This window comes from Typopeltis vanoorti, chromosome 20 (genome assembly GCF_054136105.1).
Source record: "Typopeltis vanoorti isolate ZY-2024b chromosome 20, IOZ_Tvanoo_1.0, whole genome shotgun sequence".
Classification (NCBI taxonomy): Eukaryota; Metazoa; Arthropoda; class Arachnida; order Uropygi; family Thelyphonidae; genus Typopeltis; species Typopeltis vanoorti.
In genome coordinates, this window is record NC_143568.1 from 30,712,200 (window position 1) to 30,733,538 (window position 21,339).

General features: G+C 34.9%; 1 protein-coding gene across 1 annotated transcript in view; it reads right to left on the reverse strand.

The window, feature by feature from the left end:
• The window catches only part of Strump (WASH complex subunit strump), a 292,034-nt gene that overhangs the window by 111,584 nt on the left and 159,111 nt on the right, over positions 1-21,339 (reverse strand). Inside the window, exons 16-17 of the mRNA XM_090410831.1 lie at positions 12,430-12,681; positions 9,511-9,693 (exon numbers count right to left, since the gene is read on the reverse strand). Of these exons, the coding sequence (XP_090266957.1) occupies positions 9,511-9,693; positions 12,430-12,681 (435 nt within the window). The remainder of the gene's footprint in view (positions 1-9,510; positions 9,694-12,429; positions 12,682-21,339) is intronic.

The window sequence follows — 21,339 nt, forward strand, 5'->3', positions numbered from 1 at the left end:
GTTCGATGTTTTAGTAAATTCTGTAGTTTGCACTAGTGATGAAGATACTTCAAGATTCATTTTATGGCTTTATAAATGTTTTGGATATGTGTGAATTTTAAAAGTACATGCTATTTTGATATGTGATTTTGAAAAGAACGGATGTGATTTGGGGCCAAATGAACAGCATAGTCTACGAGTTGTTTGGGATACTATCAAGAGCTGTAGATCTCTTTTATACTAGTAATTTCTAGGTTTAAAATTGTAACAGATAATGAGTATATGTGTAGGTAGGTGTTAATGAATTGTGTTAATATGACAGATTTTTTTATATAAAGATAGTCAGTGAATTGCAAATAATTTCCAATGTTTGTGGTTATGTAGTATACTTTGGCACTGATATGATGATCAAATGTAATGATCAGAATTTTTTATCATGAAGTTTGAATATTTTAACAATGATTTTATTAGAAGCACAATAAATTTGGATAAGGAAGCTGTTATAATGTAGTATGCTTGTATGAAATTATGGGGCATATGGAGTAGCTTAGTTTATGTATCTTAACTTGTCCAAAAATAGTGAGGGATCAGTTTGTACAAAGAGTGATTTTTTTAGCAGAGTATTTATCTATTTTTTGTTCTTCTTTCAGTTGATGTAAACATTTTTCAATTTGTTTTATAATGTCTGGAGTGGGATCTTCTGTGATTATTTTGAAAGCATTAGAATCACTGACAATGTCTAGGATTTTATTATGATAACCTGTTTTGTTTATTATTACTGTAATAACTTCTTTATTAACTTTACCGATAATAATGTTGAGACTGTTTTCTTTTCTTTTATTATTATTTTTTTATAGCATGTGAAAGTTGCGGTGGGAGATTTTGTATAGGAATTATCTTACTATTTGTGACATTGTTTATCTTTTTGAAAAACATGTTTTTGTTTGGATCATTTTCTAGTTTTAGCTTCAATGATGTATTCTTTTCTAGGGAAAGTTTTAGGGGGAATAGTAAAATTTAAACTTTTGTTTAATACATCTATTTTGTCTGGAGAAAGCGTACAGTTAGATAAATTCTTAAATAAGCTAAAGGTGTTACGTTTACTCTCTTTGGGTGCAGAGTAATTGAAGGTGTGTATAGGGGAGAGGGGAGGGATATGTTTATTTGGATGAATAAGATTTTTCCATTATTTATTATGATACCCATCTATTATGTAGGTATTACTGCTAATTAATAATTGCAATTTATTGGAATAATTTTGCCATTCCTTAGTACCTAAAAGATATGTTAGCTGATTTTTATTCCATTGCACAGTTATACGTTTGCATTTTTATGTTGTATCTATAGCTAAGCATATTTTATGAGAGATTTAGAGGCATGGTAGCAAATTTTATTATTACCAGGAGGAAACAAAGAGGAAATAAATCCACTGATTTATTCCCTCCTTTCTTCTGCAAATTTTGGTGTGGTGTGATGTGATATGAAAGACGTTTCTTTTAAAATTGTATATGTAGTTTGAGCTTGTAATATGTTAAAATTGTGTTAGGATAGTGCTGTTTGCATTGATTTATGCAAGTAACAGCAAGGTACAGCAAACGCTGTACTTGTGAAGTTTTCTGTAGAGTTATAAGAAATTAAGATATTTTTATTTCTTTTCTTTATTCTCAGTCCTTTCAAATCAATTGGCATAATTCATCTTTTCAGTATTGATCTTTTTTCTTTTCATTGGTTTTATTCATGTTTTCCAATCTGAATGCAGTTCTGCACTCAGCTGTCTGTACCTTATGCTCACCACTTTAACTGCATACTGTCTCAACTCTGATCAAGTCCTGCAGAAAATTTTGTGCCATCTTTACCTTCAAAACTGTCCACATAGGTATGTATATTAATATCTTTTAATTAAACCTCATTTAATTTTAACTTTTTTAGCCTAGCTGCTATAAAAGAAGTCACTCTATTGCCAAAGTAGCGGTTTTTTTTTCCAATTTTATAACCTGGATGAATATTGCAACCCAGAAATTAAGAGGAATAGCTTATGAAGAAACAGAATTAGATACAATATTAAATACAGGCGAATTTAAAACTGCAGTCATTACAGAAATTAAGAAGAAATTAAAACAAATCATACAAACTGAGAACTTTTATATAACACTGGAGTCAATGGAGACCAAAACATCATAGGCAGGCAGGAATTGATTTGGTATAATAAATCTATATCAAAATAGATAAGTCACTTTTAAATAAACAAGCTATTTAATAATAACTGGATTATATGCTGTAGATGAAAACAGATGCACAAAACATATGACTAGACTTATGTACTGGTTTGAACATGTAAGGTTTAATAGAATAAATACAGCACACAAAGAATTAAACACACATTTAATCAATTTTATATTTCATCTCAATCACTGAGACATCAGTCATTGGGGCTAATGGGGGGTCTGAAATTCATGTACACTAATGCTAGGAGTATTAGGAACAAGAAGGAAGAGTTCTTGGCCATGGTTGGCATTTCCAGACCACAGGTTATTGGTATTAGTGAATCATGGCTGACTGTAGATGATATAGCTAGTGGAATTGAATGTGATGGACATAGTGTGTTCAGGAATGATAGGGAGAATAAAATGGGAGGAGGAGTTTTGTTGATGATAGCTGATGAGCTGCAGCCAAGGAGAATAGAAGTTGAATTGCAGGATAGAGAAATGAGCACATTTGAAGCCATCTGGTGTGAGATTGTGGCTAGCAGAACAAAATATACAATTGGGTGCTGCTATAGACCAGGTGATGGAAAAGATGGTGGAGATAGTATGCACAAGCAAATAGAAGAAATGAGTGGAAGGAGGGTAATTATTAGGGAAGATTTCAACTATGGTCGCATTGACTGGAGTGAGGAGAGGACACACAGGAGGAAGGAATTGGATTTTATGAGTTATTAAGGGATAACTATCTGCAACAGCATGTAATGGAAAATACTAGGGTCAGAGAGTGCTTGACCTAGTAATTACATCTGAGGATTTGGCTGTAACAAATATGACCACATTGCCGCCAATTGGTGAGAGTGATCATAGGGTCTTGACTTGTGAGGTGGCTAAAGGTGTGGAATTTACAATTAAGAAGGATACATTTGGAATTATCAGGCTGGTATTACAAGCTTAGGAGTTTGATTGGTTCAGTGCCATGGCATGTACAACTGCAAGGGCTAGAAGTTAATAGTGCATGGGAGGCAGTTAAGAAATGTTTGCATGAAGCAATGGCTGACTGTATACCTAGAGTCCGAATAATAAATCAAGTAGGGGTTAAATGGATGAATAACACCATTAAGCTTGAGCTGCAAAAAAAGAAACAATTATGGAGGGAATTTAAGGAGAAAGGTGACCGGCAGGCACATGAACGGTATAAAGCACAGGCCAGAAGGGTAACGAGTGGTAAGAAAAGCAAAAAAGGATTACGAAAGAACATTGGCCATTCAGGCTAAAGAGAATCCTAAACAGTTTTTTCGATATGTTGCAAGTAAAAGAAAAAATGTATATGGCAGAATGATTTTAAAGAATGCTGATGGTAGGGAGGTAACTGAATCAGTTGATATAGTTGAGTTACTGAGTGAGCACTTTGCAAGAATATATCATCCAGGTGGTGACATTGCAGAAATGAATGAACCAATAGATTATACGGGAATTGTGATGAATGAAGTGGAGGTGAGTAGTCTATTGCATAACCTCAATGTCAATACATCTGTGGGATTGGATGGTATACCAGCTTGTGTCGTACGTGAAGCGGCTAAAGAATTGTCAGTACCCTTGACCATTTTGTTTAATTTGAGTCTCGGATCTGGGTTAGTCCCGAGGGTGTGGAAAGAGGGGAAAATAGTTCCACTGCATAAAGGAGGTTCCAAGACTGCTGTTGTAAATTACCGACCAATTAGCATATCAGGAATCATCGCCAAGGTCTTGGAGAAATTAGTCAAGAAAAGAATACAGGATTGGATAGATGAAAATGGGATATTGTATGGTGGACCACATAGTTTTGTGAAGGGTAGATCATGCCTCAGTAACTTGCTCATGTTTTATAACACAGTGACAGCTGAACTGGATAAGAGTAATGGGTTTACAGTGATTCTACTGGACCTTGCCAAGGCCTTTGACAGAATACCACATGGAACTCTAATCAGTAAACTGGAGCAGATGGGGATGGATATAGGGTTGGTGAGATGGATAAGAGGGTGGTTGATGGAGAGATACCAGAGAGTGGTTTATTCAGGAGTTGAGTCCAAAAGACGGCTTGTGACTAGTGGTGTGCCGCAGGGCTCTGTTCTTGGACCACTACTTTTCAATTTGTTCATCAATGATATAGGAAAGGATCTGAGAGGAAGTGTTCACTTGTTTGCTGATGATTCAAAGTTGGGTAGAGCAATTGTGAGTGCACAGGATGTCAAAATTTTACAGGATGATTTGGATAGTTTGGATGACTGGGCTAGGGAAAATGGATGTCAATTTAATGTGGCAAAGTGTAAGGTTATGCATTTTGGGGTGAAAAGAATAGCAGCAGTATATCACATTGGTGGAACCATACTCCAGGAGATTGATGAGGCCGGGGATTTGGGAGTGTTGGTGGATAGGAAATTGAAGTTTAGGGGGCACATTGCAAAAGTGGCTAAATCAGCTCATCAAATCACCTGGCTTCTGAAAAATACTTTAATAAGCAAAGACAAACAAGTTATTGTTCCTCTGTATTGAGCCTTGATAAGACACCATCTAGACTACTGTGCCCAGATATAGAGGAGGTGGAGAGGATCCAGAGACGAGCGACCAAGATGATACCAGGTCTGTGGAATGAACCTTATGAGAACAGGTTGAAGATTTGTGGGTTGGAGAAATTGGTCGAGCAAAGGAGGGGTGATATGATTGAGACATTCAAATTACTGAAGAGTTTCTATAAGATTAATCCAGAAGATATTTTTGAGAATAGGACTAGTGGCAGGAGGACTAGGGGCCATACATGGAAGCTGGGCAAGAATGTGGTTAGCAGGGGGTGTTAGAGCTAGGTTTTTTACTTGGAGAGTGGTGAATGAGTGGAATAAGCTGCCAGAGTCTGTTGTGAGTGCTACAACCATGAATGAGTTCAAGGCGAGGTATGATAGATACTATGTGAATGTCAAATAGTGGTTGACATGATGTTAGGGCCTCCCTCGATGAGTCTGTCGACTCCTTGGAGTTGCCCGTAATAATAATAATAATAATCAGGGAAATGATATTAAAACTTAAAAAACACACACAAAATTGCACAAGACAATAAGTGGATAAAATTAGACAAAGTCTAAAGTACTATGAGGAGAGCCTTCTATGGGTACTATTGATTAGCCTTGGATGTTGGGCAGGAGGCCTAAGAATTAAAGTTGGATAAATCTTGGGAAGTTTAACACAACCATATTTATTTATTTGTTTATTTTTTTAATCTGCTGCTAATTCTAAAAAAAAAGTCTTTCAAATTTGTATTTGTTGTAGTGAAAAACAATATTTCTTTTCCATTTGATTCTGTGCAAAGTATCTAAGGCATGGTCAGCTAGACCTGATTGACCATATTTATAGCAAATGTATTTCTCATGTTCTTCAAAGCAGATCTTCCAGTTTGAACATAATATGAACAAGGAATTTTGTAGACACTTGGAAAAGAGGATCCATAGGAGAGCAGATGAGAGTAGCCGGCTTCAGATAGGATTTGAAAGCAGTGAAGAGATTGTACTTCTTTTTTTTTTTTTTCTGGCTATGTTTTCCAAGGTGCCCTTCTCTGGATATAAGGAACAACAATAGAATTACTATAGTCAGGATGTTGAGAGAGGTGCAAGGAACAATTAATATGTTGATCTTTTTAGTATTGTAACCATTGGACAAGAAGGTCTGGCAAATAAAGGAGAGTTCAGCCCAAGTAGAACAGATTGGAGGCTTTATTAAGAAGGGTTTTGATAACACCATATTGTTAAGAGGAAGAAAATGAGTGGAAAGTTTGTGTATATCTCTACCAGTGTGGAGGGGTTTCTATAAACTGAGAAAGAAAGGATGCCATTGGTAGATGTGTAATTAAAGTATCTAGAAATGGCAGGCTAATTTTATTTTTCTATAGTGAACTAGATTCTGGGTTGCTATCTGTTGAGATGGAGAAGGTGGAAGGAGTTTATTATGTCTGAGTCAACCTCTCACTGATCTCAAACTCTATCTACAGTTTTGTCAATGATAGCACTCTCCATACCGCCTACTAATATGACAAATCTAGCTACATCAAAGATCTTAAACTTCAAGATCTACTAGCAGTATGCTAAACTGTGATCTTCAATGGGGACAAACAACTAAGTTACCTTGATGCTTCCAAAATACAAATATGCCATTTTTTGTGCAAAAAAAGATTTTGTACATTGTGCATTTTTGCAAAATTTGGTTTTGATTTTGAATTTTTTGATTCTCCTTATGCTGGATGTTATTCACATCACTTTCAGTCTTAAAAAAAAAAAAAAAAAATCTTGCCATCCTTTTCTGTTGAAGATGTTACTTTTCACTTGTTCAACTATAAATTTTGTACAAATCTCAAATCAATTCAATCCTAGAATACTGCTGTCCCCTTTTGGGTTGGTGCATTAAAAATCTTTCTCTCTCTAAAAATTCTTGATGATGTCCGAGAAAAGGCATTTTGACTAACTGACAATACCTCTTTCACAGACTTTCTCTAACCACTGTCTCAGAGAAGATAGGTTTCTGCAGTGTGTGCCTTTTCTACAGATACATTAGCATCTGTCATTTCTCTCATTTCTGCTAAATGTATAATAATGAACAATAATAATTTTTTGTTATTTCTGTTATCGATGGAACTATATCTGGTATGGAAGAACAAAATGAAACTAAAAGATACTAATGGGTATGGGCTAAGGCAAATGGCTTTCAGTTTAATGGGGCTAAGCATAAGGTGATGCACTTCGGGAAGATGAGATCACATGCTGTGTACTATATTAATGGAACTGAACTGCAAGATGTTGACGAGGCAAGTGACTTGGGGGTTATTGTGGATAAAGAACTTAAGTTTAGAGGGCATATTGCAAAGGTTGACAAAACATTGCATCAAATTACATGGTTGTTGAAGAACACTGACAAGCAGGGATAGGGAAGTTATTGTGCCACTTTATAAAGCATTAATAAGACCAATTTGGATTATTGAACACAGATCTGGTTACCTGGATTGGTGATGAAGAAACGGTGGAGAGGATCAAAAGGCAAGTTACAAAGATTTGTTGCAGGTCTGTGGAATGTTTCCTACAAGGAAAGATTGAAGATCTGTGGGCTCTAAAAATTAGCTAATAGACATAAGAGAGGAGATATGATGGAGGTATATAAATTATTAAAGGGATTTTATAGGATTGATACTGATGACTTTTTTTCTGAACAGTGCAGGAAGGAAGAGAATGAGAGGTCATCCCTGGAGATTGTGTAAGAGTGTGTTTAACAAGGATGATAGGACTAGATTTTTTGCTTGGAAGGTGGTAAATGTGTGGAATGCATTACCAAAGGTGGTTATGAATGCTTCGTCTGTTAATGAATTTAAGGAGAAATATGATAGGAATTGTGTGAATAATGGTTAAAAATTGTGCATACTTTATGCTCTGATATCACATCCTTCATTTACAGGATGTGGAAAAGAGGTTTCTGGTATTTGGGATACTTATATGCTCTGGAAAAAACCCAAACCATTTCTTGTCCTCAAGGATGCTAAAGATCACAGATTGTGGAATACAGAACACTGCAGTGAGAAGATATGGATAATAAGAATGCATATAATGAGCAAGAAGTAAAGATGTGCTGCATATTGATTTTTACAACTGGTGACTTGTAAATAATTGTAACTTGTGACTATCCCAGCATTCAGAGTCCATGTTATCTTAAACACTGATAATTTTATCCCACTGTAGCCAACAATTTAATTATAGATCACTGACCTGTAACTAACTAACTTGTTATTTACAGCTACATAAATCTGAAACCTTCCATTTATTATTGCTAAAGCAGGAAATTTGATATACCAAATATTGATGAGTGGCTTCGATTCATGACAAGCATAAAATGATTCTGCAGATGAAATAGTGCACATGGAAAAATATTCATCATAAAAAATATTTTTTATGATGCAAAGGCATCAAGAGTCATACTGCACCAGGAAACAGATTAAAGCAGTACATATGGGAAACAGTTAGTAGGACAATCACAAACATCCATGCCCCTGGTGGAATTTGAACCCAGTCTCTTGAATGGAGAGTGGATACACTAACCACTTGGCCAACCAAGCCAGATATTGTTTTAGTAAACTTCTTTAAATAATAGTTTTACACCTACATGAGGTTGTACCCTTATAACAGATCAGTATTGTGGGCGGGCTAACGATTAGACTATCAGGGAACCATGCTTTAGAGATTACCCATGGCCTTTTTTTCCATGTCACTTCTGGTATCCAATAAGTAGGAAGTGAACTAGTGAGCATTTTCTACAAACTGCATGCTGTACAAGTCTAAATTAAAGATGCCAAGAAAGTACATTCTTGGTTTCAGCCTTTATCCAAGTGTCATCAAGTATCCAAGCCTCTATCCCTGCTTGTCAGTGTTCTTTGTTTCATCATATGAAGTCACTTCATGACTGGGCTACTTGTATATAGAGGCAGATGACTTCACATCAATTGCCTTAGTATCCCATAATGCAAAGCACAATATCCTTATGGACATGTATAATGCTAAGCATTATGGGAAGGACTGACCCAGACTGGTTTTGACCTTTATTGAGGTCTCATCAGTGGGAGCCATATCCAGAAGTGATACCAAGGTTGAAGTAATGCAGAAGTCATATTTCCATATACAAGTAGACAGAAGGTGGCACAATTTATTACTAAAATACTCTGGATTAGAGAGAGATGTTGAAAGTTTTTTCACTTGATTATACTATAAATTAAAGATGCCAAGAAATTATATTCTTTGTTTCATCATTTACCCAAGTGTCAATAAACCAAGTTTGATTTCTGCATTACTTCAACCTTGGTATCACTTCTGGATATGGCTCCCACTGATGAGACTTCCACAATAAAGGTGGGAACCAGTCTGGGTAGTGGCCCTTCTCACAATGCTTAGCATTATACATGTACGTAAGGATATGTGCTTTGCATTATGGGATACTAAGGCAATTGATGTGAAGTCATCAGCCTCTATATAAAAGTAGCCCAATCGTGAAGTAAATCCATACACAAACTTTGTTGCAAACACTTGGATAAAGGATGAAACTGATTATAATTTCTTGGTATCTTTAATTTATAGTATAACCAAGTGAAAAAACTTTTGCCATCTATACCAATTAAATTGATAACAAAAAAAATTAATAAATAAAAATAAGATAAAAAGTAAAAGTCAAAGTTCATTTCTTGACTAACCAGAATTTTCTTAAAGAATATATTGAATTTATTTTAATAATTTTTACTATAATTCAAACAAAATTCATTATGTGAACTTACTTTAGCCTTGGGGTTGAAGACAAGTCCTTCATGTAAAGCTGTTGCAACTTTTTTTACTAATTCTTTACGAATCCCATCCTCCAACAGTTGCTTTGGATCTACTTGAACGATTCCTACTAAAGTACGCTTCATCATAAGAATGCCTTCTGTGAACACGGAAATGGCATGGGTTAACTTTGCTATCTAGAAAAGAAACATTAGTAATGATAATGGCAGCACAGATGCATATTTTATTCTGAAGATTACTTCCACAGTATTTAAAAGACAAAAAATTCAAATACCAATGGAATAATCTTATTTGGCAACAGAAAGAAACAGTTCAAAATAAACTACTCTGACAATTTTGTAGCTCAAAAAAATACAAGCAAGCAAGAAAATGTTGTCCACTGCTTGGAAAAAAGTCAATGGATAAAAAAAGGCAAAAGTTGGCAACAGAAATCATCCAACAGAGTACTTCTACAGGATGATTGCAATTACAAAATCACATCATTGTAAATTTATCACTGATAGACCTAACAAAGGAAGCTGTCAGCACATTAAGTCGAGGTCATAACTTTGCTGTTACACCTAAGCGAGTTCCAAAAGTAAAAATAATGACATCCATTGAACACAGAATACACAACCTATCTCCAGTTATAGCCAATAACATTCTTTTAGATGTAGCTAACATCTTAACCCAATCCAAACCTCCCAGAAGCAATATGGAAAAAAAAAAAGGGAAAATAAATCCATGCCTTAAAAGAGCTATACAATAACAACAATATTGTGATAACCAAAGCAGACAATGGTAATACAACTGTGATAATGAAAACAAAATACGCATTATTTTGTCTGTCTACATACTAAATCTAAAGATCAGTCTACATACTAAATCATATATATCATAATCCTACTAACTTAAGAATAAAGTTTATAATTAAAGTAGAAAGTCACTTCTGGCTTATGTTAACATAAGTCAGAAAATGTTAACAAACTCAAGCCTTTCATGTAAAAACACCCAAAATATATGGAGCACTAAAAATTCACAAACAAAATACACCCTTACACCCTACTATGGATAGTATAAACAATCCTATATACAAGCATGCTAATCATTTGCCTAAATTATTAGCCCCCCCCCTCACAATTCTTCTTTTGTTAAAAATTCTTTTCACCTAAAAGTATATTAAAAGACTATGCTTTAAAAAAGTTCAAGCATATTGATTAGTTTTGACTACATACTTCATTATTTACCAACATATCATTAACCAAGACATTTGATTTGTTAAAGTCAGCTCCCCCCCCCAAACATATTTGAATTAATCAAATTTACAGTACATGCTGACTAATCTGAAGAGAAAGGAAAGATATACACACAACTAGATGGGGCAGCTATGGAGCAGCACCCCCACCACACCAGCCAATTGTTACATAGAACGCATAGGAAACCAAGCAATGAATACAGTTACTCTACTCCAAAACCAATAGTTTGGATCAACCTATACTATGTTGATCCAATATACATATACAAAACATCAACATATACTATGTTGATGTTTTGTTTGCTATTTGGCCACATGATCCAGACACATCAGATACTTTTAGTGTGTTCAAATAGCCAACACCCTAAAGTCCACTTTACAATGGAACAAGGAATGACTGCCTGCCCTTCCTAAAATACATTAGCACACGCCTTGCTGATGGCTCATAATCTTTTTCTGTTTATAGAAAACCTTCACCTGCAGAGAGATATTGCATAAACAATCACACCATCATCCAGCTCCACAATATGGCATCCTAAAAATACAAACTCACAGAACCACAGCTATCAGTTCACACAGATGTCTTCAAACACCAGGAAGAGAATGATAATTGCTTTCTTTTTACCATGAAGTGGTCACAAGGCATTTGCAGGACAAACTGTTAGCTACTAGTATTACTAAGGTATCCTTATTTGTTTAAGGGCAGATATTCAGTAAAAATCAGCACATGAAGAACAGGTTTCTTCATTATGTCAATATGCTGTAATTATTTGTGAATAGCAGTCAGTAAAAAGTGACATGGCTCTTGAATTTCTGCACCTCCCTGGTTCCATGTGATTTATTATTTTTGTTTCTGGAGATCCAAACAACTACTGGATCTAATGGAAGTGATCTCAGAAAAACAAAGATCAATGAAAAAAACTGGATTCATGCATAAATTCAGAAGGAAATTTGCTTTACAGGAAATGACAATGATCTGTAAAAGTTAATCCTATATTCTGTTTTTCAGATAGTCTGGAAATCTTTGAATAACACCTCAAGGTCATGGACTGCTCTTAATACAAGAATCATCATTAATGCCCAAAGTCATCCTTTATAGTTCTGATTTCAGCTTCAACGTTATTCATCTATCCATTTTGAAAGAGGTAATCAACAGGATATGGACTGCAAAATTTGAACATAGAATCAAATAAATAAAAGAACTACAGCACTTTGAAAGTACCAAAAAACCATTTTTTCCTTCTCTCTTTTAAGGGGAAGTCCAAGGCACAATGCCTCCATTGTGAAAACTTTCACTACATCAAATGTCTAAAAGAAAACTGATGTAGTTGTATCAGTTCACAACTGTATGACAAATAGAAATAAAACAGTAATAATGCATAGTAGTTGATCATCACAAATGTAACCAGCTATACTGATACAATGAGGCTAGATGTCTTGACAGCACTAGAAAGATATTATGTGCATTACTGATCTTGAATATTATGTTTAATATAATGGTATCTTGTACACTCCAAGAAAGTACATATTAGGAAATGATGATGGATATTATAAGATAGCTTAAAAAATAAATAAATAAATAAACCTGGATAGCTGAAATTCATAAAACTATTCAAACTATTTGCAAAAATTACTTAACAAGTAAAATATAATTTAGCATGAAAGCTTTTTTCCATACTTTGTATCGTTCATCTAGCTGTGCATATACTTTCAACTGATCTTTCATCAAACGTGTTGGTACTTCTTTAATATTATTAGTCTGAAGATCAATTATTTGAGCCAATAAACCAAACATAGTTTCAGGGAATATATGAAGTACTTTCCTCACATATGCAACAAGTTCATTGGAATAGTACTGAGATACTGAAACCAGATCTGGACTGCCTGCCTGATTTATACGTAGCAATGGAAGGTCCAAGGCAGAGGCAAGCTAAAGAGAAAGGGAAAAAAACAACAACAACATAAGAATAAAACTTATTTTAAACCATCAACTAACTTAAAATTACTCTAAAAATTCAAAATTTTTATAAATCAAATTGATTTGTTTCTAAATCACTGATATCATTAACATATGAAGTGCCAGAATAACAAACTTTTTTAAACTAAATTTCATCAAACTCAGACAGGTATGATTAGAGAGGAAACAAAGAGATTATTACTTGTCAAAGTGGGTTCATTAGAATTTTAATTAACACAGGCATGAAAATCAAAGAAATGATGGCTGTGGTTGCCTACAATAATGGCTGTAAATAATGATGCACCAGATAAATAAGCTGAAGTTACTCTTATTACAGTTTAAAACTTAGTTTTCTGTGTTAGTACCAAGACATATTCAAGTCTGTGCAAGCCTGACCTGACTGTCATCTGGAGAAAATATCCATCCCACTGTAGCATGGGTATTTATAGATAAATTTTCAAGCCATTTCAGACTGAAGTTACCGTATTTATTCTCCAGCATAGCAACTGTAACCTGTTGTATATGTTAACTAAGTTAGCATATGCAACAAAAAAGGATATAAAATCTGCAAAACTTGGGTTTTTATTCAATGGCCAAGCATTATGAAAGCTTCCAAAATAATTCCTTCTACACAGGCTGTGTAGAAGGAATGGATACAAGTTTCTGGATGTGTGGAGTGAGTTTGAGGGAAGATTAGATCTGTATAAAAGGGATGGTCTGTACCTGAATGTGTTTGGTATCAGAAGTTTTGAAAAAGTAATAACTGATATGGGACCTAACACTGAGTCAGGGAACTACATTATAATAAATGTTGAAAATATGAGTGTAATAGCAACAATGTTATATAATTGTGATAATGATGGGAATGGACATTATCATGGAAATAATTATGAGGAGAGAGAACGATTTCAAAATTGTGTTCATCTGGTTCAGATCCATCAAACATGTGCAAAGATGTCTACATATATAAGGCACTAGAGAAGAACAGGGATCTACAAATTGTACAAAATTATACAAAAGAACAAGCAGGGAGATTATGTCTATACATGAATGCCAGGAGTATCAAAAACAAAGGGGCAGAGTTTGTTGCCTTGGTCAATATGATGGAACGTCAGATTGTAGGCATTAGTGAGACCTGCCTATCAGAATCAGACATACTAACTGGTATTGAGTGTAAAGGGTACAATATTTTCAGGAAGGATAGACAGGATAGTAGAGGAGGGGACATGCTTGCTAGTGATATCGGATTACTTGGATTCAGTTAGTGTTGAGGCCTATGATTGTAGTACTAGTAACAGTATTTCAAGTGGCAGTGAATTTGAAGCCATCTGGTGTAAGATGGAATCTAACAAGATCAATTACATAGTGGGTTATTACAGACAGACCTGGGGAAGATCAGTTACTAGTGATGAAGAAATGCATCACCAAATAGAAAAGTTGAGTGAGATCGATTGGGAAACAGTAACATTTCATTTTAACAGCGCAATAAATTTCATGAATTTATTGAGCTATTGCAAGACAACTTCCTCAAGCAGCATGTGACAGAAGGAACTTGAGGTGTGAGACTGTTAGATCTGATTATAGTGTCAGAGGGTGTTTCAGTTAAAGACGTATTCTGCCTCCAGTTTGTGACAATGATCATGTGCTACTTACTTGGGAAGTGACTAAGCTTATGAATGTTCCATTCAGAAAAGGTTACATGCTGAACTACAAAGCAGGAAATTATGACCAACTGAGGAGTAGATTGAGTTCAGAAGAATGGTATCATTTGCTGGATGGGAAGAATATTGACAGTACATGGGAAACATTTAAAAAATACTTAAATGATGCAATATTAGAATGTGTCCTGAGAGTTCAAAGAATAAATATGGTAGGAGTCAAATAGATGTGCAATATAATTAAGTCAAGAGATTTGTAAGAAACAGAAATGTGGAAGGAATACTGTCTGCATAAGGATGATGTCCATTATGAAAATTATAAGCAGCAGGCTAGAATAGTCTAAACTGTTGTATGGAAAGCAAAGCCTAGGTATGAAAAGAAACTGGCTATGCAAGCTAAAGACAATCCACAAAAATACTATCAATATGCTGCAAATAAAAGAAAGGAATATGAAAGAATGACTCTTTTGAATGCTGATGGTGTGAGGGTGACAGATGCAGAAGAGGTTGTTCAACTAATGAGTGCCCATTTTGCTAAAAGCTATAAAAGCTATATACAACATTAAACTCACTGCTACCTCTTCACTGTATGAAGAGGAAGTACTAGAGCTGTTGCACAACCTGAGCAAGAATTCTGCAGTAGGAACTGATGGGATATCAGCACGAATGCTAAAAGAGTGTTCAGTTGAACTGGATATTCCTTTGACCGGGAGACATAATTTGGAAATCTTTCCTCTTCTGAGTTTCAAATTATATCTCCCAAGACAATGCAAAGAATGTATTGTAATCCCATTGCACAAGGGTGGTGCAAAGACCAATGTATCCAACTCTTGACCAATCAATATCTCAGGAGTGGTGATGAAGATTTGGGAAAAAAATCTTGTTAGGGCTAGCATTCAGAAATGGGTTGACAATGAATCTCTACTTTGCAATGAACAGCATGGGTTTACTAAGGGAGGGTCATGTTTTAGCAACTTGCTCACATGTAATAATGTTACTACTGAACTAGACAAGGGAAATGATGTATCATGATACTTTTGGATTTTGCTAAGGCTTTTGACAGAATACAGCATGCATGTAAGACTGTTGCATAAATTGGAGAATGTGGGTTTGAATTATAAGCTATTGTGTAGATAGGAGGATGGCTAACTGACAGATATCAAAAAGTATATATGGGAGGAGGGTGATCTGCAAGGTTTAAGGTAACTAGTGGTTTACCACAAGGATCAGTCCTTGGTCCACTGTTATTCAATCTGTACATGAATGATACTAGGAAGGATTTGACAGATGACAAACAACTGTTTGCTGATGATGCAAAGATACAAATGGTAATCAGGAATTGTTGCTGATATGCAGTACTTGCAGAATGATTTGAATAGGCTGGTATTGTTGGCATGGGAAAATGGACATCAGTTCAATGTAAAGTCATTCACTTTGGTGTGATTAGTTATCCAATGTCATATATTATATTGGTGGGATTATGTTATATGAAACTGATCACGTTAAAAAACGTTTAATTTTCTTGACCAAAAAGCTCTGGAAAGACTTTTAATAGGATTATATTGATCAAGTGCATATAATAAACTCGCCAGAACTGAATTATAGTGCCAACTATAGAACGTTCCTAAACAACAAGTGATATCATGCATGCTCTATGCATGTATTGTATGCGCTCTGTTCTTTGTTTAATATAATTGGAATCGGATGATTATAGTTTGTAATAGTTTTTTACTTTTTAGTGCCTTACATCAGTTATGTACCCTGAAGATGCCAACAACCTTAGTTGGTGAAACTAGTTGGTATAACATAGTGGTTTATTATATGCACTTGATCAATATAATCCCATTAAAAGTCTTTTTTTGAAACTGATCATGTTAGGGATCTTAGAGTGTTAGTAGATAGTAATTTGAAATGAAAGAGCCATGTAATAAAAATTGCAAATACAATCAAAAGATAACTGCAATGATGAAAAACAAACTTTCACATGGAAAGATAAGGATGTCATTTTGTCTCTTTAGAAGGCCTTGATAAGACCTCACTTGGACTATTATGCGTAGGTCTGGTCTCCTGGTTTCTGTCATCGTGATTCTGATACAGTGGAGAGAGTGCAAAGGAGAGTGTTAAAAATATCAGGATTGTGTGAATACTGATTATGAAGACAGATTGAGAATTTGTAGACTGCAGACACTAGCAAACAGGGGAAAGAGGGTTGATATGATTGAGTATTACAGACTTCTGAAAGGGTCATACAGGATTTCAGTTGATGGAATTTTTCATTTTAAGGAGGATGGGTAAAGGACAAGAGAGCACATCCTTGGAAGCTGAGAATGAATGTTGCTAAAAAGGGAGTGAGGGCTAGATTTTTCTCTCATAGGGTGGTGCATGATTGGAATGGACTGCCATCAGATGATGTGTGCAAGGAATGGGAATGAATTCAACAATAAGTATGATAGCTGATGCATGTAGTATGTGGCCTCCCTTGATAAGTTCCTGACTCCCTGGAGGTCTCTCTTAATAATATTATTATTAAGAGAGACCTCCAGGTACTGAATTCAACTTATGAAAAAAAAAAGCCATTTTTGTGTGAAAATTTTAATCAAAATGCTGTTGATACTAATTATGAACTCCTATGTACTGGTAAAATAGTCTTATCATGCAAGTTTCACTGTGATGAATTTAGGAGAAAAAATGGTTTCATGGGAGTGGAGTTGGAAATGGGAGGGTGATGGAAGAAAATGGCAGGAAATAGAACAAAAGAAATCAAGAGAAATCAATTACATTTGTTCTTTTTCATGAGAAAAAAGAACAAACAGTATGATGGGAAATTATATACTTACGAAAGAACAAAGGATTGGCAAGAACTAAACAAACACACATCACTATCCTTGAATACTGTTCTCATAACTGGTGTGGTGTATCATAGCATTATGCATAAAAACATTTGATGCTATTTAGAAGAGGGGGTTTAATAAATGAACCTTCTCTCTCTTGCATGCATACACACACACACACACACACCAAAAATAGCTACACCAAATCCTCTACTTTAAATATGCACAAAGATGAGCAAATGCTGATCAACATCTATACACAGTTCACTTTCAACAACTACACTAATTCTCATCCTTCTTTATATTCATCTACTTCCATTCTTTGGAAGTGTCACCATACTGCTTTCCCACAAGGAAACATCAACCTTGAGAAGGTCAAGAAACACAACAACATGTTTCTGCTTTCTCCTTAACTACACATGGGTCTGCTGTGTTACAAATTTTACAGTCTTCTATTTGTGTGGATGATAAAAAGTACTCCCAAGTAAGTGTTTTCTTCAAATTAATTCTGCCACTCTGTCTCTAAGTTATGATTTCTACAAATCAAATCTAAGTTATGATTTCAAACCTCCTTCAAATTTATTATTATGAATGTTTCTCTAAGAACACCACAGGCTCATTAAAGGAGAGCCAATTTAGACAATTAAATAGTAAAACCTCGATATAACAGACTAATTCGGGCGAGAGGTGTCATTAAATCTGAAAGTCCGTTATATAATAAAGTAGATTTTCCGAATGCATCGGCCGACACTCGTTAAAACTGCCACAGAAAGTCGTGCCACGCAACAAAAAGAACCAATTACAGCATGATTGGTGTGATCACATGCTAATCATTTGCTGAACATGTTTTATGAGCAGTGACTCATTTATGTGGGCTAAATTACTACAGTGTTTTTTGGACATATGATGGCCTATTCGCCAAAATTTGTTAAAAATAACAGGAAATTTATAAACAAAAAAATAACCCGTTAATTTAATTATAAGCAAATCTTGGTTAAAAGCATTTAAAAATTAACAGGGTATTAATTTTTACATGTGACATATGGGCCAGAAATTTTGTCCGTTAAATTGAGGGTTTACTGTACTTATATCTCTCCTCGAACACGCTTATGTGCAACATCTGATAACAGTCCATTCCACACTCACCACATAGCATGAGAAGAACCTGGACCTCACATGCTTCCTAACACCCATAATCAGTTTACAGTAATAACCTTGAGTTTTGCACCCACCACTCATAGGTTTCAAAATCTCAGTTGTGTCTACACTATAAGATCTCTTTGTAGACAGAAACTTATGTTTCTATTATATTCTAACATCGCCAGCCTGGTTGGCCGAGTGGTTAGTGTATCTGCTCTCCAGCCAAAAGGCTGCAGGTTCGAATCCGCTGTGGGCATAGATGTTTGTTTGTGAAAATACTAGTCGTGGTGATGGTAGTAGATGGTATAGATGATGAAGGTAGTTGTGGTTGGTGGAGAAGGAGAGTTGTAGAATAGGTACCCTCCCTCGATGAGTCTTTGGACTCCCTGGAGGTGTTCTGAATAATAATAATAATAATAATATTCTTCTTTTTCAATTCCTCAAACTTTAAGGACATGTTCTCATATGTACAATTCCATAGCCCAGTCATTATTTTGGTTACCTCACTGCTGAATCTCTTCAGCTGCCTTCACCATCACCAAGAACACTGGAGACTACATCTATGAACAGTAATCAAGATGTAGTCTTATCAAAGCCTTGTAAAGTGGAAGAATAACTTCCTTATTCTGATAAGTTTGTGCTCTCTTTAACAGTGCTATTTATCCGATTCACTGACTTAATCACCTTAGTGGTGCAACTTCTGAACTTTAACCAGCTCTCCACAATAATCTTCCAAATCTCTAGCTTAACTAACTAATTCAACAAATACACACTGATTTGTTCAATAAATTCCATTTAATATAATATTCTACCTATAATGTCCTCTGTCCAAAGTGTATAACCTTATATTTGACAATCAATGAACTCCCATTTGCACAATATCTATTCAAATCAGCCTGCAGGAATTCTGTATCATCTACATTACTTATTGCTCCCCTAACTTAGAATCATCAACAAATAACTGGATATCATACTCAAGATCTGTTCCAATATCATTAAGATACGCATTAAACAAAAATGTCCTAGGTACATTTAGTTAAGTTATCCTACTCTTCACAGACTCAGTGCCATACATCCCTTTCTGATACCTGTTGGTTATCCACTCTTAAATTCATTTCACAAATTTATTTTGCACACCATGCATTTGAATTTATATAATAACCTCCAATGTGGAATTTTGTCAAATGTCTTGTCATAATTCAGAAGTATTGTGGCATATTCACTCCCCTTATCTTAACTCTGCTATCTAGATTCCTAACTAGCTCTCCTTCCAGAAAAGCACAGCTTAACTGATGCTGCTAATGCTACATGTTTTTGATAACAGAATTTGGTTGTCAAGGTTGCTTTAGAAAGAGAAATTTGATCCTGTCTAGTGATCTTAGTAATCAATGAAAGTAAATAGAGATGAAAAGATGCCAGAGATTTCTAAGATTTCAGTGTTAAATGATTTATTTATTTTTAAATAAATAGGCTTACATTTCATTCTAGGATTTATTCAAGATAAATGAATTTTGTAAAACCCATTAACTATTCAGTTCTAATAATTGTGTTGGAATGTTTACACATGTGGCAACCGAACAGAACTGAAAAGAACAAGAGCATGTTTAGGTCTGGTTGTAATTAGGGACCAAAGACTGTATTAGTGAGGAAAAACAATTTGAAAGGTGATAAATTTTGTATAAAGGAAGATATAAAAGAATTCTTAAAAGCTCTTAACAAGAAGAATGAGAGTAGTAAAAATATGAATATATTTCAAAGTAATTTACTTGTTACTATGCTCATATATATATATATATATATATATATTTTATCAATATTATAATTATCAAGCACAATAAGAGTGAGCTAGGCTGATAGAATGATTGTGAATATATGATATAACGCACATGTGTAGAAAGAATGGTGGACTGGTCCACTCCAAATGGCGGATATTTGGTATAGAATGATCTGTTAAAAAAAAAAAAAACTTTCAGCAGGATAGTTTGCATTTGAATGATCCTGGCATAAACATTTGAAAAGGCTGCTGCTATTGAGAGAGAATGAGTGATGATAAGAGAATGAATGTGAAAGAACCATCAAAGCGCAAGTTTGAGTAGAAACTAGAGAATTTAGAAAATTTATATTAATAATATAGAGGCATATAAGAGCAAAGGAGAGAATGAATGTGAGCATAAGGGTGAATGCATGGAGTGAGTGGAATCAGGTACATCTTATACTAGCAGACAGTTGTTTCTGGGGAAAAATATAGGTATATGCCAAGTGAGAATGAGTGGAGTAACTGCAAGGCACTGATTGTTACACTTGTTCACTAATGACAGTAATGACAGAAGGATTAGGAATACATGAAGGAAGAGGGAGAAACTATGACTAAGTAACAGTGAAGGAAATCTATATATATATTCAGCAGGGATATATATTCAGGGTATGATAGGTGTGTGGTGCACACCCATGGAATAGCAACATCACCAATATTATATTTTTGCATTTATTCCTGCTAAAGACTTCCCTAATTGTTTCCTAGCTTTGCCAGGAAACTGATTTAGGAATTGATTCCTAAATCAGGCAAGGAAGGGTGTGCCCTGAAACAATAGCACCCAGAATCAGTGGTGGTTATTGTATCAACAAATCCAATTGAAAGTTGCCATTTGTCATGAGTTGCTGTTTTTGTTTTCTGAGTTTCATCTGTTTTGAATGTGTGAAGTCTGAACTGATGTGTTTAGGACACTGATATATACAAGTAATTTTTTATAAATAATTTATAACTTTTGTCATATTTACGATGGGAAAGTGTTGCCAATCTACTGAATGTCTGCCACTTTCATGGATGGTATGATTGATTATAGTAGTAGCAGATTGGAACTTGTGTAATAAGTAAGTAAAACGAGTTATTTCAAAAAAATAAGGCTTTTTTTTTTGTTTCAATCCAGAGAAATAATAATTTCCCAAGATTACTTTTTCTAATTTCTGTGTGTCTTATATGGCTATATTTAAAAATTGTATCA